General features: G+C 42.5%; 1 protein-coding gene across 3 annotated transcripts in view; it reads right to left on the bottom strand.

The window, feature by feature from the left end:
* Nucleotides 1-24,662, bottom strand: part of CLASP1 (cytoplasmic linker associated protein 1) — a 148,603-nt gene that overhangs the window by 86,000 nt on the left and 37,941 nt on the right. For all 3 annotated transcript variants that reach the window (XM_084523008.1, XM_084523009.1, XM_084523010.1), the window contains exons 9-14: nt 5,003-5,155; nt 3,954-4,027; nt 3,060-3,152; nt 1,664-1,809; nt 877-1,012; nt 63-133 (exon numbers count right to left, since the gene is read on the bottom strand). In XM_084523008.1, the coding sequence (XP_084379134.1) occupies nt 63-133; nt 877-1,012; nt 1,664-1,809; nt 3,060-3,152; nt 3,954-4,027; nt 5,003-5,155 (673 nt within the window). The remainder of the gene's footprint in view (nt 1-62; nt 134-876; nt 1,013-1,663; nt 1,810-3,059; nt 3,153-3,953; nt 4,028-5,002; nt 5,156-24,662) is intronic.

Genomic DNA, 24,662 nt, shown 5'->3' with positions numbered 1-24,662 from the left:
CAAAAAGTACATGGAATCTATTTACTGTGAAACAATAGAAGAAACTCAAACTAAATGCTCACCTTCTAACTGCGACAGACTTGGAGGTACAATTACTGGTTATGATGGGTATTAGTCGAGGGATGTGCGTATGCTAGAACAAAAGGAAGAACAAAAACAGGAAGACAGCTTTACATTGCAGTTCCATGGAATGAAAAGCCATTTCCTCTAGCCACCTGAGACCTATACATAAATATTTTTGTTCAATTCCTAAAAATAGAACTGCCAAATAAAGGAACACTAACAAATATGGACAGATTTTTATTATTAAAAATATATCTTATCTCTAAAAATATCCTTAAAAATTTTTAGTTTCTTCTATAATGACAGGCTCCAATGAGTCAAAGAGCTGAAGTCACTTGAGGAGGATCTAAACTGTCAGTGATTACAACTTTAGAGGTGTCAAGCTATCTACAGCTTACTCACTGCATCATTAGGCACAGTCATCTCTGCAACCTAATGGTTTTCGGCAGCAGGTGCTGCCCAAGAGGAATTTTATAGCACAATTAAGAGCATAAGTCTGTACTGTAAGTCAGGTTTAAAACCAATTTAAAGAAAAAAAGTTTGCTCACTTCTGAGGGATATAAACATCTTACTCTGTAAAAAAGCATTTCTCCTACCATTTCTATTACTTTTTCCTACTAGTTTGTAAGGACTGATCTATCATCATTAGTCTACACAAGGCTTCACAACTTCTAAGGCAGACAAACTTAGCATAATCAGAAAAGCAGATTTGGCATTTGATCTAATTTTCCTTGCAGTGACATTCATACTTTCTCAGAAACACCACAGCATTTGAAATTGATAATATTTTGTTCTCTTTTGACTTATACTTACTCGAATGATTAATCTAACTGCTACAACACCAGAAGTGGCCATGACTTTGGCACTATTTGGAATTAGATTAAAAATTGTTGGCATAATGGCTTCTGCCCCATGGTCAAACTTGTTTCCCAGAACTGATGACAAATGTCTGAAAAACAGAATGAAGTCATGCTGGTAAGTGTGCTGAGGATTAAGAGTGTCAGGTTGTACAGAACATCTGACATTAGCATATTTGACATCTCACTCTTCACAACAGGCACCTCTTCCCCAACTCCAGAGAACACTTTCAGAAATAGTTCCTTGACTTTCATTTCTTACATTCTGCGTTCACCTGAACTTTGACAAACAATAAGTTTGTCATGAAATAGAGTAACCTGTTCAGCTAAACAGTTGTTAACAAACAAGAGGTACAATGCTGACTACAGGTATTTCTCTGAAATTGTTAGTTTGTATTGCAGTTTCTCTGAAGTTATCGTTTTTGCCTTTGTATGTATGAATCCACCCCAATCTGCTAGAAACACTGCAGCACCCTGTTTCTTGTTAAATGATTTTCTCAGAACATGAACACAAAGCTTGCTCATTCATTCAGCATATCTTAATTAACATAATTTAAAACTCAAGAATACAGGTTTGTACACCTTCAGTTGGTAGCCTACATAGTTTTAAATGGCTGTAACAGAATGTCCTGCCTATTAGTATACATTACTAACAGCGCCAGTCACATCCTTGACTGTGTTTTAATCAGCAGTTGTTCCTGTTTCTACAACACATTTTAAGTGTGTTTAGAAAGTAAACTTACCCCAAGGTGATACAAGCCTCTCGCACTACCTGAGACCGCAGGTCTTTAGCAGATAATTTAAATGCTCCATCCAAGAGTCGCAAGTGTTGGAAGAAGTTATCATATTCTGCAGCTCCAGCCAGGAGTAAGGAGCGGATCTTTTTCAACTGTTAGTACCATAAAACAAAGCAGTGACTGTTAATGAGCAATATACACAAGGACGGTTATGTCCAGGGTCCCTGTACAACTACACACATTGAGGAACACCACTTCTTAAATCAGTCTGAGCAATTTTTATTTCAGATCTTAACTCACAAGCTAACATACTACGAATGCACAATAAAATAAGCATGCTAGCTAACTGCTACAGGAATCCAGAAGTGCTGCATACAGCTACTCCTACTTATCATTAATAACCCAAACATTACTTTTTAGACCAAAAGTTCTCCTCTGCTCCCCCTTAATAACTTAAAAGACTTGGTTCATACTCAGATCTGAGTTACACTGATGTATCTAGAACATGTCCATTGACTTCATTAATTATCTGGCTCTACTGGAAGCGCAACCCTGACCTCATCCGAACAGCATATTTGCTATTAATACTGGGACCAGTATTAATACTGGTCATTTCATCATGGAGACATGATGAATTTCATCATGGAGACATTTTTTCAGATAACTCCGTAGGTCCTCATGAATACTGATGCATACGTACATTGCCTCAGTTTAAGCTCACTGCTCTCACTAGAGCAAAGAAAAATGAAGTACGCTGAATCAGCACAATTTGACACTCAGATCTGTAATATATGATTTGACAGACATGTCAAAGTTGCTATACCAATAATGAAAGTCTACTGTATATAATATTTATACTATGGAAACAGCTCACGTCAGAATATAAGACTGAATCTTGCCATGCTTATAATGCCTGATTTCACACTACTACATTTCCCACGGTTGTAGTCATTTATTCAAATTTTTAAGTGTGTAAATTTTCTGAATTGTTTTGTATTTCCTTTTTGCAGAAGTATAAATAAGCTCTCTAGGCAAAATGACGTTCTGCCTCATCAAGAAGTTTTAAGAGATTCTGAATCCCACTTCTGACGTTTTGATTTCAGCATCTGCTAGCAAATTTCTAGCTTTACATCTGGAATTCCTGCATGACTTCCAGCTCAACCTGATGTTGTCTCTCCAGGTTCTTTCTATATCAAAAATAGCAATTTCCTCCACAGATGTGGTTTAAATTCAGTCTCATAAGGAAACATTTCCCCCAAGCTTGGGGAAACATAACAGATGTTCACCACTTACAATGCATTTTAGCCTTACTCTGAGATTTTCCCAGTATCCTCTTCATGGGAGGAGTTCAGTGCAGGAAAACCTTGTATTAATAGAGTTCGTATCAAAGATCACTACTCACAGCAGATACTCTTTGTTCCCAGTCATGCTTGTCATCTGATAGTATCTCTCTTATTTTGTTTATGGATTCCTCAAGATCCCGGCTAGAATAAATCTGTAAATTTAAATACAGAGTAGCAACATAACGTGAGATTTACTCCAGAAAATAAGATCATTTCCCATCTACATTCTTTTGTCCTCTACCCCTCAATGCTCAACTGTCACATGCTAGCCTTGGACACGCTAGCTAGCTTTGCATAATGAAAAGAATTTACATACTTCCTGCAATCAAAAATTATTACATGACCACACGAAGATCAAAAGGGTCATCTTGTGTTATTTTACTATAGTTTCACAATTTTAAGCAGTATTCCTGGAGTGTCTAGCAAAAGAACAAAAGTCAGTATGAAAAGTTAAAAGTCTAATGCATAACTCAAGCTGTGCTCATTTGTCCCAACAAGTAAACTCCGGTGAAGCAGAGACGATACACATTTCAGCTACCCAGGTAAATCTGCCAGCAAAAATGTGCCATCCTGTCATAGCACTCACAACAGTGATTCTGGAAGTACAAACCACCTTTACTCCTTTCAGTTTGCATACAGCACAGACGAAATGTAGGGAGGCTTTTGCTGACTTAAGTTTTTGTTCAACCAGACAGTGCTATTCAACATGCACATCCAGTTCCAGCTCAGCGTCCTCACCGCAATCCTCCTACCCCCTTTCCCTCCACTTCTAAGCATTTCACACACACTACTGGCAGCTACTACCACTTCAAAGTTGCCTCCCTACAACTTTCAGCTTACCTTCCCCTTAAGATTTGCCAGCAGTCAAGTGAAGCTCAATTTGTCAGTGATTAGATCCTACATCCATCTTCTGCTGTTTTGTGTTATGTACTTTAGCAGACAGTTCTACTTACCTGAACTGTTGGGACATCTTCAAATGCCTTAATGAAGTCTTCTTCATCCACAGCACCTGCTCCCTCTTTGGCTGCTGACATGCATATGAAAAAGCCTTTTCAATTTTCTTATCAACAAGAGAATCAATTAAGAAACCACTAGCTATCTATCAAGGCACCTAATCAAGAGAAAGTTCACTACCCACACAGCCTCCCAGTGCTGCAAATGTAATGACAACAGAGGCAGGGAAATTCAATGCCAGTTACAGACTGCACATGCATGGCATCCTTCAACTCCTAGGCACAGAGGGCACATTATGGAAGTCATTACAGTAGTCACTCGGCAGTTAAAGGGGACATTCTGAAAGATGAAAGGGAATATTTGCTCTAATTACACAGGAGATTTTATTTTAAAGGATTTAATCCTATCTATAATAGATGAAGGTGCAGATCTCCTGACAGATACACAAATAGACAAATGATAATGAAGATAAATAGACACTGGAATATTAATCAGATTAGAGACTGGGGCACGGGGAACTTCCTCTGCTTCTCTGGATGTTTTGTAATGACATTTAGAATTATTGCCCACATTCAGAATTATTGCTCCATTTTCTTGCTCACATTCACTATGAGCTATGCCCAAAGGTCTTAGAAGAAGCCAACAGATCAGTTGTAGGTTGCACAGGCCAAAGTTTAGCACGTAGCTGTAAGCAGCCTGCCTCAGTCCAGCTGCAGAGTTGCAGCTATATAAAACAAAAATTCACACTCTGCATCACTGACACGATTTGCTCAAAGCCCTCAGTGCACGGCTGCACAGTTCCAGCCTTTCACAAATGCAACAACACGCATTACAGAGATGCGGGGGCTGCTTGCTGTGTGACACTCAATGATTGTGGCATTTCAACAAACACACGTGTAACAAATGGTCTCACATGAGGGATAATCTATTACTGGATCCTCAGGGCCAATCTGAGAATTACACAGCCTGAAAGTCCATGAAATAAGTTGAAATGTGAAAACTACATATACTTTGCATAAAGGTAAATTCATAAATACTATCAGCTTACTTGAGGACTTGGATCCCAGAGGCGCAGACCCAAGTCTGCGGGTAGTCCCCATCCCAACCCTGCGTGAGTTTGCAGGGGTCTTTGAAGATGTAGAGGAGCTAGCTGAGGAAGGTCTGTTCCCATCCACAGAGTCTTCATCATCAAAATTTTTATCTGCCAAAAAAAAAAAAGCATAGTCAACCATAAGTCTGATGAAGCAAAGAGATTTCACAAGGAGCACACCCACTGGTGGCAAACAGATTACATGGTCTACTGACGCTGGAGTCAGGTCTGCTCTGCCAGTTCCCACCTTGGCGGCTTCTTCATGCTAGAGCCCCGGTTATTCAGGAATGGCTGCCAGCCACTGAGCCCTCTCCTATGCTACTGCAGCCACTGCATTATTATCCTTGAATGCATGTGTCCAGACAGAAAAAGAAAACCACAGATTTACAATGAGAAGATTAGCCACAGCTAATAACTTGGGGTGCCTACAGTCTGTATCTGTTGTTTTTGCTTCCAAGAGCTATTTCCCACATGGGTTGCAGTAAAACCAAGAACACGAGCAAATCCAAGCATAGAAAGGACCAGGAAGAACTGGCTGCCCTTTCACACCATCCTAACTGCCTGCATGAGATGAAGAATAAAGAACAGACTAACCCAGGATAGATCACAGGGCAACACCTACGCTGTTGGTAAGCCACAGATTTTTCTCTTTGGGACCATTAATCAAAAACCCAACCCAGAGCTACAACCCCACGTTAACTTTTTAAACTATCAACACTTTGTCTACAAGAAAACAGCAAAAGTTACCCTAAATCAAAAAAAAAAAAAAAAAAGTATTGTGTTAATTGAAGCTTAATGAATCCTTTGTATACAACTAAAGAAAAATGCAGGCCCCACTTCCAGACACGAACATATATTAACTTGAAATGAGTTACAGCCGCTTCGGTTCTTGCTGAAGGTCACTTCAATTCCAAAAGAGTGCTTATGCTGCAGTTTTACACAGATTAGCTTTCCACTTTGAAAACTGGCCTTAGGTTGAAGGGTGACAAGACATTTGGACAGCTGATGTAGATGGTGTGTATATTTTATTGAGGCTAGCCACACACATATGCAAGTCCCCCTCACTTCGCTTCTCCACACTAAAGCTTCATTCAAGACTTGAGACCTGGTGCATGCCCATCTCTACCCAATAATCCAAGGTATGCCCCCACTCTCTGCTGTTTCAGGAATATTTCCTTAGTGAATATCACTCAGCAAGCGACACAAGCAGGTGCTTTAATCCATCCCTGTTCAGGAAAGCACCTGGGAGTATCAAGTAACCAATACTGGCTCCTAGTTAGATGCTAACGAGTGAAATTCAATACACGCTGAGCACTCTAAAAGTAAGAAAATAAATTGATAACAGTAAGACATTCTAGGGAAGGCAAAAAGAAAGAGTCATGGAACAGCTTGTATTGACCTCAACTTGCGCTCCCCCAAATGGCTCGCTAACAGGTGGACACAGAAGACCTGTAAAGGATCATCTAAAAACCTAAAACCCCCATTTGAGAGCTGCACACCCACATGTTGCCATACTCCAGCCACAGCACTGAGGCAGCAGGCAGACAGCACCCAACATGGTCAGGAAGGTGCCCAGGGACACTTTCCATTACTGCTCACATTCAAACAGTCTGGGAGTATGGGAAAGGGCTAGCAAAAAATGTAACTTCTAAAGGCAAGCAGGGGTAATAACCTCAACTATTGTTCAGGCAAAAGTGAACACACAAACTTTATCAAGAAACATCAGGTCATACAGCTAAGGAGAAGAACTGACACATTTAGGATGGGGGATCTATCACAGTACCCTAAAGCAGCCATGCAGGACGTGCTACCTCCCAATCGACACTGATAACCCTCTGTTCTGACATGTATCACTCAAAAGCAAGATACATGGCTAGACAAGAGCTCAGGGAAGAGCCATGAGAACGATAAAAGGACTGGAAAACGTGTTTTAATTAAATTAAGCGAAAGTTCACTGCAGGGAATGGTTTAGCCTGATCTGATACGTAACAAGTCACTTGATTGTATGGTCAGTAACTGCAGACTCAGTAATATACTTTTCCAGTGTGATTTATTAATAATGTTTCTCTAACAGAAAATATCCAACAAGGTGACCAGATGGAATTTATAAACAAATCAAACACTTTTCTGTTTGTTCTTTTGTTTTGTTTTGTTTTTTTGTCATTTTGTGCAATCATCACAGGAATTACTACCCACAGGTTACAAGGTGTCTTATCCATCATATTCTACTACAAGAAGTTATTGAAAACAATTTTTTTTTCTCCCCTGAAAGATACAGTCTAGTTCAAACAGGAATTATTTCAAAAACATTTGCTCAGAATTGCAGGGAAGGTTATGGCAGATCAAAATAAGACTTTAAAATGTGTAAGCTCTGAAGCCTATAGGAAGGGGTTTAATGATGCAGATAAACTCGTACAGACCTCGAATACAAAATCTTCCAGACAAAATTTGCCCCAGTTACATTTATTTCATATGCCTGCATTTAGATACTAAACAAACGACTATTTATCATATATATTACCAGCCAAGAGCATATCAGTCATACTCAAAACATAGTTTATTACTTCAAAATCACTTGCAGCTGGTAACAGAATCCTCCATCAGTCACATTACAGCCTACCTAGACACTCTCATTTAACTCCCTCCCTCTTGTATCTGCATTTTTAAAACCTCAGCCCTCCAAAAGGAAAAGAGGGTGTGGTTTGCTCTTTTATGTAACACATACAAATTCAGAAAAACATATTAAAATGATTGCACTTCAGTAGCATTTTAGCAATTAAATCAGTATAAAACAGGCTTCTGAGTATTAACTAAAACAATGCTCCAATAAAAACAAAAAAGCAACCAACTAGCCCACAGTTTTGGAGATGTTTAGGTTACAATCACATCTTCATTAAGTCTATAAAAAAATAAAAAAAAAAAAAAACAGTTATCTAATATTCCTTCAATAACCAAAGAGCATTTTCTGATCTGAGCAGCGCAGAATAACAGAGACATTCACAACTGCACACCAAGTCTTTCAGCAGCACGTGTGCAGGACAGAAAGAGAAACAAAGAACAGAAAGAAACCTGAACGTGGGAGTTCAGAAAATAAGAGAAAAATAAGCTACTGCCCATTATCTTCAAAAAGCCTTTCCCCCCCCATCCATTGACTCGTGATCACAACAATCAGTTCAACTAGGATCATATTTTTCTGCAGCCCGTCTACAAATCACGAGGTGCCAAATTCAGCATGGGTGTAACTCATCCCTCCAGCAGAGGTGCACCAAAGCAGAATCAGTACGACGTTGTACCATTAAATAACCACGGATATTCTCCCACGCACACCCCCCGTGCTCATTTATAAGGGACATAGTGCTCTCCATCCGAGACATGCCCCTGTAAAAGGGGCCTTTGTCTGCTCACACCACTCTGCTGTCTTAGGGAAGCAGAGAACACAGTTTGCTTTAAATTTTTCAATCCCTTTACATTATTTAATAAGAAAAGAATAGCTTACAAGTACATATCCTTCTGCAAATAAGCTTCCTCAACATTCCTTCATATTTTCCATAGCGTGCCCAGATGTAACGGTGCTTCTCGGAGAGCCGCGGCTTTCAGCCCAGAGCATAATCAATCATTGCCCCTCGGATTCATTAGGCATGCTGTCTTCGCACATGGATTCAAACAGCCATGGCTTCAGTCCTCTCCAGCGGCTCCGCAGGATGCTCGGGAACACCCATCTCAGCCCAGGAAACTTCAGGGCACTTCTAGGAAGGAAATTCCCTGCTCGCGAGGGGAAGCCGGGACGAACAATCCGGCTGCAGAGGAGCTGCCTCTGCCTGGCTGGGCTGGCTGGCGCTGGGAGCCAGCCTGACTTTATCCCCTGGGAAGCGCTAACAGGAGCATCTCAACAGCTGTCATCGTTTGTCCATGACGAATAAATTTAGTCATTATTCATCTCAAAACGTAACCCCTTCACGTCTGGCCAAGGTGTTAAAGAGGGAGAGAAGGCTGCGCCGGCTGCTTGGGGACCACAGAGAATAGGAGCCGGCATTTTCCCTGCCTGAACTATCAGCCTGGGACCATTTAAAGCAAAGTAATTGGGGCTCAGATTTCCTCTCTGATGAAGTGAGATGCTTTTTGCTTTTAAAAACATTACGACGCCAGACTGAAATCTAGTTATTTACCTGTACGGCTTTAGAGGAGAGAGCTAACTGTGCTGACTGGAGACGGGGAAAACAGCTGACAATTATGTCTGCTCGATCACAGACGCCCTGCTATGGCCTTGGGGCCCGTCTCTGCAAGGTACTTGGTCTTACTTGGTCTGCTCTAGCCCCACTGTGCCCATTTATCACATACCCCACGTCCAAGCTGGTGCAGTTGAAGGCAGCAGGCAACTTGCACGAACTTCCCTTCCCAGCACACAGCTTCCCTCCACCCCTTCAGCTACTCGTTTAAATATAAGCACTCAAAATCTCTAGCTTGATACCTAAATGGGGTGAAGCACCGAGAAGAAAGAAGCAGGATCTGCAGCAGCACTGCTTACTCTCTAGGTTTTTCCACCTGGCTTTCAGCTCTTTACCACAAACAACCTATTTATGCCATCCCAAAGGAAATCAGGGATCTCTATTAGAAAATATTTTAAAACCACGTTCAAAAATTTCAACAGCTACAGAAATGAAGCCAGACGTTTTCTCCTGTAAATCCCTCGCTCCGAGACAGCTGTGAGGTGGCTGTGCAAAACCACTTGGCTCCCTGGCACCTGCAGCGAAGCCCATGAGCTGATTTTTGCTCACATACAAGCAAACCACCTGCACATCCCTCACCAGTCCTCCCCCCACATACAGGTGAGGCTGGGCAGTACCAGAGGAAGCCCCTGCACAGGTCTGACACCAGGAGCACAGCCCCCAACGCTGAGGCTGAAAGAGGTTTCAGCACACCACAGCCCCGTGCTCAGCCCCTCTTGGCAGGCAAAGCCCAGCTCCCTGGAGAGCCACGGAGCCTCTTTAGATGCACAGGACACGCAGCATGCAAATGCACCGATGCCAAAGGCCATGCAGGATGCTTCTCAAGCCCCTCCTTTCTCCTCCTTTTGGCAGATGTGACCCCACCTGCACTTAGTCCATGTTTTTCAGGCATTCACCCTCAGACACCTGTGTATCACCATCACTTTGGCTTTCTTCACTTATTTCTTATATGTTGCCCTTTGCAAACTAGAAGAGAATTGTGTGGGAGAGTTGTTCTTCTTAATAAAGGTTCCTACACTGTAAATAAAGACAATATTTTATGACCATAATAAATATATTAACACAGAGACCATGATCAAGCAGAGATAAGGTGGTGCTCAGAGCCAATCCAACAACATCAGCACAGATTCACAGCGTGCCAGGTAAGTGGATGAATACTTGCTTTTTATTTTAATAATCCTTGGCTTTAATCCAAGGGTTTCAGTTTTCCTTTCTTAGCTAGGAAATGAGATTCATCGCTTTAACTGCTGCCTCATTCTGTCTAATTATGAGCTAATGATGATGCTCGTAACCTAACGGGTCTTCAGCTGCCACCACAAAGAGTAATAATATTCCTGAAAGCAGTAATACTTTCAATTGTTTTGTGCTCCACATAGATCATATTTATAGGCAGGCAATTGTTTTGATATACCTCCTGCTCAGTCTATCAGCACACAGCCACTGCAATCTCGCAGCATATTGTTTTCTGCCATCCCTCGAAGCAGAAAAGCAATCTGGCAGTAGCAGCAATAAGTCACATTTTTGGTGAGACAGGAATCCCACATTTTTTAAACCAATTCCAGCATAATAAAGTTAACTGAATGTACACAGACCCTGACACAACAGCATCCAACAGACTAGGCAGACACAGTCTACATATAGAAAGTGAATACTAACTTAGACCAAAGAGGGTAAGAAATAGCCCCTGCAAAATGGAAATCTGTTCTCAAGTACTAGCCTGACAAATCAGACAAAATCTTCTGGTAGAAGACCAATCCAAAATCATGCTGCTCATGAATGATTCAAGTCACTTTTCTGAGGGATTTTATAATTTCCAATCCTGGAATCAGGCGGTTCCAATGTAAGTTTTATCCATGATAACAGCAGGGACAGTTGAAAACAAGAGCCTTAAAGATTTGAAAACTAGAGACTAATAAAAAGGGTTTAACCATTATGAACTGTTTTGCTTCAAAATATGATTTTTAAAGCTGTAAGTTCACAATATTTTGTCTTCATGCTAACAACCCACACCATGCACTTTCTAATGGCATGTGTGTTAACACAACTAAGAATACAGCAGCCAAAGCACTTCTCAGAAACTTCTGTTCATCAGTTCCACTGATTATATTAGTGCAATTCATACAAATAACTAAACAAGAATCACAAACGTATTTGTTAGCGGCTGCACAGAGGCAGACTTCTCTCCATATGGATTGAAATAAAAAAATCGAGACAGACACAGACATGCACACAAGGCAAAAAGCAAAAGAGAAAAAGATTTGTTTTCCACGAAGTCACCCTTGGAAATACAATACTCTCACAGTGCCCTTTCCAGCCAGCCACACACAGCTTTCCACCAGACCTCAATTACATCAGGAAATCCACAATACACACCTTGCAAAAAAAAAAAAAAAAAAAAAAAAAAAAGCCCACGTGTTTGCATTCAGTTTGGGTTTAAAGGGCAAAATCAGCTTTTTCCTATACCACACCTAGCCTCCCTGCCACCCAAGGCAGGATGTTTGACCTCTCGGAGCATGAGCCTGCAGTTCGTAGCCCAGCTGCCTGTACAAAGATAGGATTATCTCTGACCGCAGCTTTCCACACTCACACCAATTATTTCAGCCCATCACACGCTCAGCAACATGGTGTCACTTGTTCCACTGCTGCAGCTCTCCCTAGTGCCTTTACCTGTGGGTTCTGCCCCTTTTTTTGTTCTAGACCCCGGAAAACACCCTTTAAATTGTGCATAGCAAAAATTCGCAGCAGTAGCTGCAAGCAAAAGACCCTACACCTCCTCACAGCGGTCTTGCTGGCATAATTTTCACAGATAGAAACATAAAATGGGTCACATAACCTCAGCCCCGGAGATACCAATCAATGAGAAAAGCTATCTACAGGATGGACCACTGGGATCTTTTAGAGTTAGGAAATACCTTTTTCCAGAAGTGTAAGAATTAATCGCCTTACTGCAGGTCTAGCATAGCTGCAGGAAAGTTGCTTGATTTTTGAACAGCAGGTAAAGCACAAAGCGTGCCATTTAACTAGCATTAATCCTCTGTGCTGCACAGTGCCCATGGTAAGGTTTCTCCTCGTCCTTGGCAAAGTTTAATCATTTAGGCAAATAATTCTAAAAAAGGGATGGAGTTATTCTGCCTTTTGTTCACTAGGCAGCAAAAATCTATCCCACAGAAGCACAGGAGCTCCGTTGGGCAGCACCTCCTCAGGCATGCATGGCAGCGCAGCTCAGGTTGAAGAGCAAGGCTGAAAAAGGTTGAAATCCTTAGGGCATTGCCAGAATCTGCATTAAGCTCCATTCTGAAACACAACTTTTTTCCTAAACCACATTTTCTCCCTCCTACTAAGTCTGGGAGCAGTGTTCCAAATATTTGCTTATTTTCCCAATATAGTTTTTAAAACTGGTTTACGTGTATTCAGACAGGATATTTGCGAGTGGCTCAGTGAAAGTGGAAATCACATCATAAGGTACTGAAGTTTTAATTTAGTTGTTGACAGGTTACTGGAAGCTAAGCCTGACTTGGAACTGAGTTTTCTGTGTTTCCTGGGGTTGGTACCCAGCAATGCTATGAAGGCCATGCTAAACTGAGCTCCCAGGGAGACATCTGCTGGTCAGGGCTCGGCTTTATTTGCCAAAACCCACGTGAAAAAGCTGGTACCTGGGGAATCAATAGGTGGTTTTGTTTTACCTCAACTGTCTGTATCTTCTTGGAATGAAGTGAATTAAGAGGCACACCAGGAATCTGAGGCCTTTAAATGGACAGCTGCTTTTCACCCAGACAGGCCAGGAGAGCTGCGCAGACTGCTCAGGTGCCGCCAGCCCCACAGAGCAGAGCGTGGTTCAGGTTTCCAGCGATCAGCACCATCTGCTGCCATGACATCATCCCAAAAGGCATCTTCTTCTCCAGCCTGCACGCCCCAAATGGCATTCCCCGTGCAAATCCCTCACCCACCCCAGTAATTATCACTAAGTGTAGCTCACCTAGGCGCTGGCTGCTCTGTACCGCGCATCACTGTCAACAAAAGGAAATTGCATTTTATCTTGCTCTCGCATATTGCTTCCTGAAGGGCTGTTCATTTTCTGTAACGCGCCACACCGAGTTGTGAAGTGGTGACAACTAATACACAGAGCTGTATTAGGAAGGGAAGAGCATCCTGACATTTTTAGGACAAAGCACTGTCACAGAAAGGCTAGAAGCATCTTATTGCCTCCAGTTTCCCAGAGCACATTTGGGTAGGAGAAAGGCAGAAATGCTGCAGACGTAAGCTTCCTAAAAATACCTCCAAAGAGATAAAAATGACAAGCCACAGCCCTGTTTCCTTTTGCAACAGGTCTCAGGATAGCTGGGTCTGTGAAGTCAAGCCAGTATGGTGTGCAGGAGAGCCCTGGGGAAGATGTAGGTCTGGCCTAGTCCAAGACCTTTGTTTCATCCTACAAGAAGCCGGGGGCATCCAAAACTTTCCAAGCAGACCCCCCCAAGCCAATAAATGCAATGTTTGCAGTTATGGATGAACAAGAAGAAAAGCAAGGCCATCGGTCTAGTCTCATGGAGCCACAGAAAACAAGAGCCAAGGCTTCTGCCCCAAGGCGTTCATCTGCCTGGTTAAAGGCTAATGCAAGAACACAGATACTACAGCTGCAGAAATTATATGGTGCTATGCACATTACACATCAGTGATTTCCACCCAGAATGCCTGGCCTGATGCATAATTAATAGACTTTAATTAGTTAACCATTTAAAATACTGTAAAAATGCTCAGTGGGCCAATAACCATGAGATTAGACGGTCTAAAACCACAGGTGGTTGCCATAGAAGGAATAACAGGGAGCAATGGGCAGCATCTTGAGAAGGATTAGCAACTACAGCAGGTATGATGAGAATGAGGACCAGCAATTTCTATCATAAAGAAATGTTTCATCTTTTTAAAGGAAGATATTACTACAGCCTGCGAAGGCATATATGCAAACAATAAAGTGTACAGATGAATTTTGCTTTATTTAAAGATAACTCCAAAGTTGGATTTTATTACCAAGCACGTACTCTAGATCTACAAGCAGTTACCAGAGGTTTGAGACACTTCTGCTGATGGGAAGCGTGACTGGCAATGGCAGCAGGAGCTCCTGGACAACTGCTATTGAAGTTACAGAGTTGGCTGTATGCTCTCTGCAGCAACACACTGCAACTGTTGGCAAGGGAAAGGGATGGGGAACCTGGGGATTCTGCTGTGGAGAACGGTTTGCCACGAGTCAAGCCACCTTTGTTTCCTCTCTTTTGATACAATGAATTAAAAAATAAATAAATAAATACAGCAACTGAATAATTAGCATTTTACATTTCCCAGGAATATTATAGAGAAATTAGGCTCAAGAAGATCAGTGAATTCAACAGTAACCTTTAAAAATATTCTTCTTTTAAAAGTAGAAACCAGAAGGTAACAGATTATGAAAACATTTTGGACTCTAAGTACCAGATGGAAAATAAAAACACCCAGCCTCAGAGCAATACGTCATTTCTTTTTACTTTTAGTGAAGAACACCTGTTTGGTAACTTTTAGAAGTTCCTAAGGCCTTTCAATCACAGAATGGTTTGGGTTGGAAGGGACCTTTAAAGCCCACCTGGTTCCAACCCCCTGCCATGTGCAGGGACACCTCCCACCAGCCCAGGCTGCCCCAAGCCCCATCCAGCCTGGCCTTGGGCACCTCCAGGGATGGGGCAGCCACAGCTCCTCTGGGCAACCTGTTCTGGTGTCTCGCCATAGAAAATAATTTCTTCCTAATACCTCATCTAAATCTACCTTCTTTTAGTTTTTTATTTCTAATAATACTTCGCACAAATTTCTTTCTGTATCACGTGGATGGGATTATCTCAATTTTTCAACACATCCTTGAAACAGGCAAAAAAAACACCCAGAACCACAAGACTCGAGGTCGTCCAAAAAGATCACAACCTGACCAAATGGCAGAAGAATGCAAGTGAACACAGAACTCAATCTGGCTGTTTTTTAGACACCAACACGTCAGATTTCCTTCTATGATTTCAAATAAGCATGGAGAGCAAAAGGGTGGTCTATTTGCTGCACGCTTCAACAAAGTATATGGTTTCCATTTGGTTTGATAACAGAAGCTGAAAGAAAAAATATGTATTCAATACGGCTTCCAATATTAGCATAGTTTGAATTCCTGATCAAAAAATTGTAAAGCTCCAAATCTAGACACCAATTTCTTGGGCCTTTTTCACCCACGCCTTCAAAGCTGCATCTTAAGTAAACCATTGCCTTAAGGAAAGAAGTCATTGGGAAAAAGGCTCCAGAGCCAAAAAGATGCCAGAGCTTATGAAATATTAACAGTATGCAGGGCTTCTGTTTTCCCAAAGCTCGTTTGCTTCCCCCCTAACTCCTTTAAAACCTAAGAGAGATCTAAGCACCTTCCCTCTACGTTCCTCCCTCAGACAAAATCATCATCATTAGGTAGGTACATCATATTCAGGGGGTGGGGAAATACAAAGGGGGAGTCAAGACAGTGTTGAAACTTCCTTCCCTTTGTCATTAATGGCTTCAGACTACTAAATTGATATTCTTATTTCAGAGGCATTGTGAAACCCTGAGCAAGCAGGAGATTCATATGCTACAAAGAAGAAAAAAGCATCTTTCCCAAAGAGCTTACAATATAAATAATGCAAAGTATAGCTGAAAAGAATTACGGTTATTCTGACTTGATTTATAGAAAAAATAAGCTTGAAAATCCTCCTCCCTTTCTTTTAAAATAAAAAGAGCAGTTAAAAAATGCAAGTCCTTGTGTCTTAATCAGTCCAATTAACATAATCTTGCACCCCTCATTCTTACTCGCCCCCATCTATGGTGCTATCGCTTTCTCCCCATGGCTCAGTGCCCTTTTTCAATCACTCTCAGGTCTCTGGGCTTTAAGTAAAACCTAAGCTTGATGCACAACTACCCCAAACTGAAAGTTTATCCCAAACTGGACTTAATAATTTGATGCCACCAGTGGGCATTTCAGTTCTTTGGTAGCCTCCCATGTGTTTTGTGTGTATTGGCAGTCTCCCTCGTATGAGGCTACTTACTGAGTCACTTGAGTCAGAAGAAGTTAGGAAATCAGAATTGGAAAAATGTGTTATGACAGACCATTACAGCGGTGATTCACCTGACCTGAATTCTGCCAGCTCCTCTGTGGTCCCTCTACCTCTTGACTGACCCTGGGACCACCTTTCTCACAAGCCACGTGAAACACAGGGACTAGGTAGGACCATGGGCAGGCTAATTTTGACATAAATCACCTGCTTTAGATTGAAGTTCAGAGCTTGTAAGAGGTGGTGGAAGCTATGAATAAGCACAGTTACAAGCAGGCAAAAGATCTCTAGTACAAGGACAAAGTCTGTCGTGTAAAACAAAGGATGAATTTGCCTCAGGACTCAGACTCACAATCAAATTATTTCAGCTTAACAAGTTATAAGACACCATCTGAGCCACAGAACCAGCCCTTGTGCTGCTCTTAAGTTGCAGCAAATGCAAGGTAATATGATTTAACTTAGCCCTAAAGAAAGAAGGTTAAGCCAAGCAGGATCATTCGCATTTACCAGAGACAAAGAACACCAGCAAGAATTACAACCCAGTGAAACATCTTACCCTGCACGTAGCCATTACAGACTTCACAAAACAAAAATGGACCTCAGTGGAATTGGAGACAGTAAAATATTAAGAGATTTCCATACAAAGGCTAGGAACTGACTGCAGAACCTGCATTAGCTGTTTACACAACTGCTGGAAATTATATATCACTTATCTTTCCTTATCAGTGACACTTTTTCATAGACTACTCTGCCAGCCTGCAGTAGCTGTTGGGAGAATGGGATTCAAAACAGGTGGTGAGCACTGCTGGATTACATCCTACCACCCTCACTTACTCAGAAAAGCCACTGAAATCATTAGGTGGGGCAATGTCAATAACCACCATTTGCATTTACGAAACTGAACATCACAGTTGAGAAAAACTGTGAGGAGTCTCGAATCTACTGTGCCGACGCAGAGAAAATCTCCTGCCCAGTCCATGGAGGAATTAAAAGGAATCGAGTCAGAAATAAAAAAGGAAACATCACCTTATCAATATGATAAGGAATCACTTTCTAAACAGCTTAAGGTATCTCCTCTCCCTTTGGCAAGCCTGGCTTGCACAGCCATTTTGTACATCTGTGACCCTGAAACATCTCTGCATTGCTAAATCAAACCGGCACATCAGATAGCAACCCCTTCCCTCTTGCACTGATACTTCTATCCTGTAGAGAGCTCCTTCCCTTCACATACAACATCTCCAATTTAATCCTAAATTGCAAACTGTGAAGAGTAGTCCATAGTAAGACCCAGCTCCCCAAAACAAGCTTTGCCCTTTTCAGCAAGCTGTTTATGCTGCAAGCAGAAGTCATCCAGGCTGCCGCAGCCTCCATTACACCTGTGCTTCTGCTTTGTGAAATATGGCCTCAAGTAGTAAAATGTGTCATAAATACACACGCTGGAAGATAAGCAGTTCCTAATTTCATTTCAGTTTTAGGATGCACAGTCTACACTAAAGTTTATACTTGTAAAGCTTAAAAATTAGGCTAATTCAGTGTGGGGTGAGTTTTTTTTTGTTTGTTTGTTTGTTTGTTTTTGCCAACGGGTAAAAACAGAAAAAAAGACACTCAACTAAGTGATTTTTGCTGCCAAGACAGCAGTTATTTTTGGTCTTGCTGGAGGGGGTCAAGCAGTGCACATAGCCAGGTAATCAGCATGGCACTCAGTACAATGCCTGATACATAATGCCTGAGTTCAGGCTTGGGGAGTTGGAAATAGGCACTGAAAGTACCAAAGAGAGACAAAAATCAAGTTTCTAAAACACAAAGGGTGGTTGGGATGTGGGGTGGAGAAGGGAAGACATGGAAATGACTGCAAAAAAATCCTAAGTCAGATTTCATTAGCTGTGTGTTATGAGACATCCTGAGAACTGGTGCATATACATGTATGTCTCCTGATGCCAGCTCCACTCTTATGCTCAGCAAGGAAGATGCAAGCATCACTTTCAGTCCAGTAATTCAATTAAATACTTCCTAGTAAATGAAGTCACGATCTCCTAACCTCTATTGTTATAACATCTCTTCAGAGAGTTTGATGTTAAAAGTGACATTCTCTCTCATATCTTATCCAAGTGATCATTCAAATATCCAATCATCCCAGCAAGAATGCCTTTTTGGTGAATATTTTCTGAGCTGCTAGACACACAGGTTAAAATCCCAGGATAACTATCTAGGATGAATCAAGGATGACCAATTTAAACTTCCTTTTTTGTCCAGATACATTGTGGTGTGTCATTTAATGCATGAAGACCGTCTAGCCAGGGCACAAAACTTCAGCTCCATCTACTCCCTGGGACTTGCAAGGTTATGAGGCATCCTGGCATTGGTTCAGGTGTAGATGGACTGAGAAATCAAAATAAAGTGGATTCATAATACGGTAATAACCAAAGAGTGAGGAACAGAACAGAGCACATAAGCAACCAGGCAGCAAAGCATTTGAGCATAAATCCTAATTAATTAGGACTGCCAATAAAAATTAATAGATTGCTTTAATCTTATCCAGGGTTCTTTAAAGTTATTCATCAAATTAAAATAAATAAGCCAGGCTGAACTCTGAGGCACTTCTACCTTGGCAGCTCCATACCGGGTTCCAGGATGGAGCTGTTCACTGTAACGATCGTCACCCCGAGCTAAATATCTGCAGCTATCAGGCCACAGGGAGGACAGGGGAGACCGGAGGGAAGAAAAGCTCCTTCAAGCACCTACTGAAAACAAAGACAGGAGGAGGCTGCTTCCTCAGGTTTGCTTCATTTCCTATAGCCCCTTTTCTACTGAATCCCTATTTTTAGATGTTTTTTTTTTGTCACCTCCTCCTCACTTCACATTCTTACCCAGGAGAAAAATGCATGACTTGGAGCAGAATAGGTAGAGAAGAGTATCCTTTCTGCTTCGCAAGAAGGTAAACTGATTATTTTCTTCTCATCCAGTGAGCTCCTGCAGGTTCTCATCCAACTACACAACACTCAGTACAACAAAAAGGCCTAGGTTCAGTGTTACTAAAAGCACTCTGCATCACATGCACCCCAAGGCCTCCAGATGTACCTAGAATTCACATTCTTGGGAGTAGAGAGCAAAAGAGGATGAGAGATGTCAGAGAACTGAAAGTATTTGATTTTAAACACATTTAATTTCAGATACAGGGTCAAGCCTGTGGCAGAGGAATGAACATTACAGCAATGATGCACTGAGACTGAACTGGCTTGGGTCTTCTTTCTAGCATTAATATTTAAAAGTTCATATGAAAAGCCTTTTGGAACATGACTGCTCCTTTTACACATATCAATAAGGAGTATATGAAGTTGGGAGAATAAGTTGCTTAAAATGAAATATGTTTTAGACAGCAGAAATCTAACGAGGAAAGTAACAGTCCTTGTGTATCATTCGTTCCACAATAGGCATTTTTATTATAAGTCATGATACTGCTTAGGATCAGCAGTGGGGATCCCAGACTGTTTTGCATTTGCTTTCCATTTCCACGGATCAGAGCGGAAGGAGTGCCCGTGTCAGTGCTGTGCTGCAGGCAGCCAAGTGTTAACAATCCCCCCGACAGGCAGGCTTACTATGGGTTGGCACAGCCAGTAGCACTCAGCCTGCATCACTCAAACACTATCAGGTACGGAACTGGTAATGGCACGGAGGAGGTGTGAAAGTGGAGGCAGAGCTGAGTACCAAATTAGCAAGTTTTTATTATTAGCAGCTGTTTCCAGGCATTGCTTAGACTATCCAAAGGCTCGGGATGAAGAACTAGCATTAAAATAAATTTGCATAAACAACTGACTGCAGTCTGTAAAGACACAGACTGGAGGAAAACAGAAGAGCATATCGCTAGCAGCAGCTCAGAAAATGTCAGCAGGCAGAAGAAAGCCCCAGAAACTTTTCTCCAGCCAATTCAGTAACTTTTAGCATGCACCATGGACGGCTGCTGCCTTAGCTGCAAATAGTGGGATGCTCGCAGGGCACTGCCTTCTGTCAGCAGCTGTTACCAAAACCAAGCACGGGACAAGCCAGCAGCTAACAGGACACTGCTTCCAGAAGCAGCCAAAACTAGAAGGAAAAGGAATAAAAGTTGTGGGAGAGTGTCATTTCCAGTCCCCAAAACCAAATTCTGCTCTCCAACAGACCTTTGGCATCTCTGGAGAACCAGAGTGCCAGTTACGGTTTGGGGGCCCCACTGGATCACCTTGCTCCTTTGGGAAGCACGAGCATGAATGCCCTGGGAGCCTGCAGGTACCCCAGAAGCACGAGATTTGGTCTGTGGATAATGACTCGTACATGGCCCACTGCTTTTCCAGCTACTGGTCTCTTCACAGAGCAGAGGTTTGGGGGCTCGCCCAGGACATGAGAGCAGGATGAGCCTGGTTCACCTGTGGCTCACGAGTAAATCACTCAGGTCACTTGAGCCACCTGAATAACTCACCTCAATTCCACAGCACTTCATTTCCAAGCAGCAGCAACCATTATTTAGCCCAGACTGAAGCCGAGCAGCTCAGTTACACAATGGCTGGCAGTGGTTCACATCATTGCAGCAGCGAGATGCAGTGATCCTCCTTCCAAGGAGCAAGAGGATGGACCCAGCCCAGAAGCCTTCAGCCTGCCTGAAACACTTCAAGAACTCAAAGCACCTTAAGGCACAGCAGGCAGTTCCCATAAGACCACCCATTGCTAACAGAAGGACTTTGGGCTTCTGTACACAATGGATCAATGGAGTAGAGCAAGGGGCAATGGGAGGACGAAGCTTGAAGGAACAGCCCTCCAGTTCCCATAAAATATGTTCCCAGTTCCCAAAAATATGAAACCATGCTCATGCTGCCCCTTTGGTGACGGTCTCTCTCCTTGGCATCATTTACTTTGAAGGAAAGGGGGTGTTAATGGATGCGAAGACCTTTCCCTTCTGGCACTACAGCGGGAGGAATCTATAATCGTCTCTCGCAAAGTCCCACACTTGAACTTCTCCATGCATGCCCTGTTCTCGTTTCGGCTCCACAAACAGGAACGGCTGCTTAACAAGGCTGACCAAAAGGTCAAGCAACACACTGCTAGAATGGAAAAACCCATAAATAAGTCCCTCCGCAAAATAAAAAATTTGAAAAAAGGAACATAAATGAGGAATTTAAACAGAGAACTAAAAGCAGTGACATCAAAGCAGTCTCGAGCCCATCCAAGTCTGACTCCTTCAAGCACACCACCATACTGGCAAATCATCTGGTTCCTTTTAGCAGCCATCTGTGCTTGCCTTTCCTTACAGACGGGTGAGCAAACAGAGGAGCGAGCACATGTGAAGCACTGCACGTGATGCACAACTATATTTAGATTCCCTTCGCTCCCGAGTTTGAAAACAAGTAAGTTCAGGTGTTTTAATCGGCAAGCATGAATTTTAACTCCACCTTCACATACCAGCATTAATAAAAAATCAAGAGTCCAAGAAATTAGCCTCCTTTTTATACCTTTTTGTCATGCCTTCTTTCCCATGCAAAGATTCGTGGGAGCCTACTATCACACACCCTCCATTTACATAGGAGACTAAATTGAAGTTTTCACTGACAAGACAGACCCCGTGAAGACAGAACATAGAACATTGGGTATTTCCCAAAGAACTTCCATTCCTTCCTGTTTTCTAGTAGTTTTCGTTTTATTTTTGTTTAACATTAAAGCCCAGGATCCTACTAATCCCTGCCAGCCCCAGGAAGCCCCCTCCCATTCACACAAAGAGCCACCGATAATTGCTGCCTGGAACATGGGTGGGTTTGTCTGGGGAGGTTCCCCCCTGCTTTGGGCACAAAGATTATATTTAAACCTGGTTTACTTAGCTTCCTTTCATAAACATGACAGAAAAGGGTCAAAAAATGAGTCCAGAAATGTGTAGCTTTCCTACATGGGAAACTGGAACACAGAGCTCAGCAACCCAAAGAAGCCTACAATTAAAAATAAAGGTTCAGAAGACTTAAAAAGGGTATTTTGAAGTATGGCAAGAAGATTAAACGGAACGAAATGCAGATTCAGCCATTAATATGTAGCAAGCAGATCCGCTGATAAATAATTAGAATATATCCGATGTTTAAATATCAAGCTTTAGGTTTTTCATATTAAACTCAAAGCATAATCTGCATCTTAACTCTTTATTGAAATACTCCCATGTGTAACTCAACAGCCACGCTGATGGCAGATCAATAAAACCAGAATGAAGCATTCTCATCAGCTCTCGGGTAACATCAGCTCAGCAGAGGCTAATCGGCAATAAAAGATACACGCTGCCATTTTCGGAGGTGCCTCTGTCATGGCTTGCAGGTGTTTTATGCTGACACCGAGCTGTGCTGTTAGTGGAGGTCACATTTTTCTTTTTCTGCCTCTAGCTCTGGTATCACTTTGGATAAGCTGCAGTGCTCGGTAAGAGGTGAATGCACGGTATCAAATGACACCAGCAATCTTTGTCTCCAGCTTACTAACACACACTGCCATAAAAGTGCCGAGTCAGAAACATCCGATTAACTCGGAGATCTTAGATATCTAACTACTGTCTCCTACTGAATGAAAAACAAAATCAGAGAGTGATTTAGGTTGAAAGGGGACTCTGGAGGTCGGGTGGTCCAACTCCTGCTCAGAGCTGTACCAGGTTGCTGAAGGCCTCATCCAGCCAAACCTTCAAAATCTCCAAGGACTGAGATTCTCTACACAATCTGCTCCGGTGCGTCACCATCCACAATACCAAAAAACCCTATCAGATCATGGAGAAAACAAGCATAAGGCTGTCCCCTCCCAGCCCTGCAGTACACAAGCTACTGCAACTTGCATAAAATAAAATAAAGGCTCCATGTTCGCCTTGATCTCTTCTGCAGGATTTAGTGCAGCTATGTCCTACCCACGTGCTCCATCAACAGCACGCACAGGGCTGCTTATGTGACACTCCCAGAAACAAGAAATAGCTTGGACAGAAACAGGGACAAAGCTGAACACATAATAATAATAAATAGGCTTCAGGGAGCAGGATGGAAGGGAGCAGTATGCAAGGAGCACGCTGTATATGCATAAACAAGAACCAACCCAGACCCAGATTCTTGCAGGATGCCTAGCATAGCGAGGCAAGGGCCAGCACGTCACGAAAACCACACATTTGAGGAAAGCACTAGGGACAAGTATGAGGCTTAAGGGGGTGAGGGACTAGAGAATAAGTTTCAGGGAGCTGGTGCATAAACATTTTGCCTGTGGAAGCTCAGGATCAGGTCTTATTTAAGTCTCAAGTGAAAAGGAGCGTGATTGTCTCTCTGCATCATAAAAGCTCGTGTGATAAGAAATCTCTGCAGATTCAGCTCCTGCCCAGCGCAAAGCTCAAACAGCAGGAGTATAAATCAGAGCTGAAATGCACTGGCAGAGCTACAGAGGGAGAGAAGCATGCCCAGCCCCTGCCTCTCCAGCGCTGGCTCCAGGACCGCCCCTGCTCTCTCATGTTCGCAAGTAATAATTAGGGTGGGGGTGCAGTGGGAGAAATCAAATCATCAAGAACAAAGTTAGACCCCTTCTTCATAAAGCAGGCCTAATTAGAAGTGTCAGGTCTCATTATGAGCCAGAGCTCCACTAGATTGGAGCGCCGTTACTCAGGAGAGATAGGTGTATATGTAGAAGACGTGCATCATTTCTTGGGAAGACGGGCACACCTTTCCCCTACCCACACCGCACCCATGAGGAATGGTGGGGGGCAGAGGGGGCAGCAGCAACTCTGCAAGAGCCACGGCCAGTCACAGAAAGAAGACATTAGGAGAAATGGTGTTGACATTATTTCATACATAAAAGTGCTACTCTTCTTCCCCCTGAAAGACTTAAAGCAACGTTGCCTAAAACATCCACACAAGGCTACTACAACACAGTCAAACAGCACTTTACAGAGCACCCTGTTCATTAAAGTCACTAGATAGATCTGTTAATGTCAAAGAGAGCAGATCTGGAGTCAAGAAAAAGTGTGAATTTGTCTTTCCCATGTCTGCACATAAGTGTCCAGCACTGACAAATTGCTATTCCAGAGAAATCCTGGAATATTTCATATTCAGTGGACACAAGCATTAATACCTGCAGCTATACGAGACACTTCCATGGCAAGCATCTAACAGCATTTGTTAGAGCTCTGAAGAAAAAGGAGCTGGTCTGGAAATCCAGCTGCTATTTTGCCACTCTTAAGACAAGCACTTCGAGTGATGCTGCACAGTGAATGAAGATGTTTATCTCTTACTCTACAGCCCATTGTGTGCACCAAGATTCACCTGGCTCCACTCAGAAGCCAACTGCAAT

Source organism: Aythya ferina, assembly GCF_964211825.1.
Source record: "Aythya ferina genome assembly, chromosome: 6".
Taxonomy (NCBI): Eukaryota; Metazoa; Chordata; class Aves; order Anseriformes; family Anatidae; genus Aythya; species Aythya ferina.
Note: the sequence above shows the minus strand (reverse complement) of the source record. Positions and strands in the feature narration are given on the sequence as shown.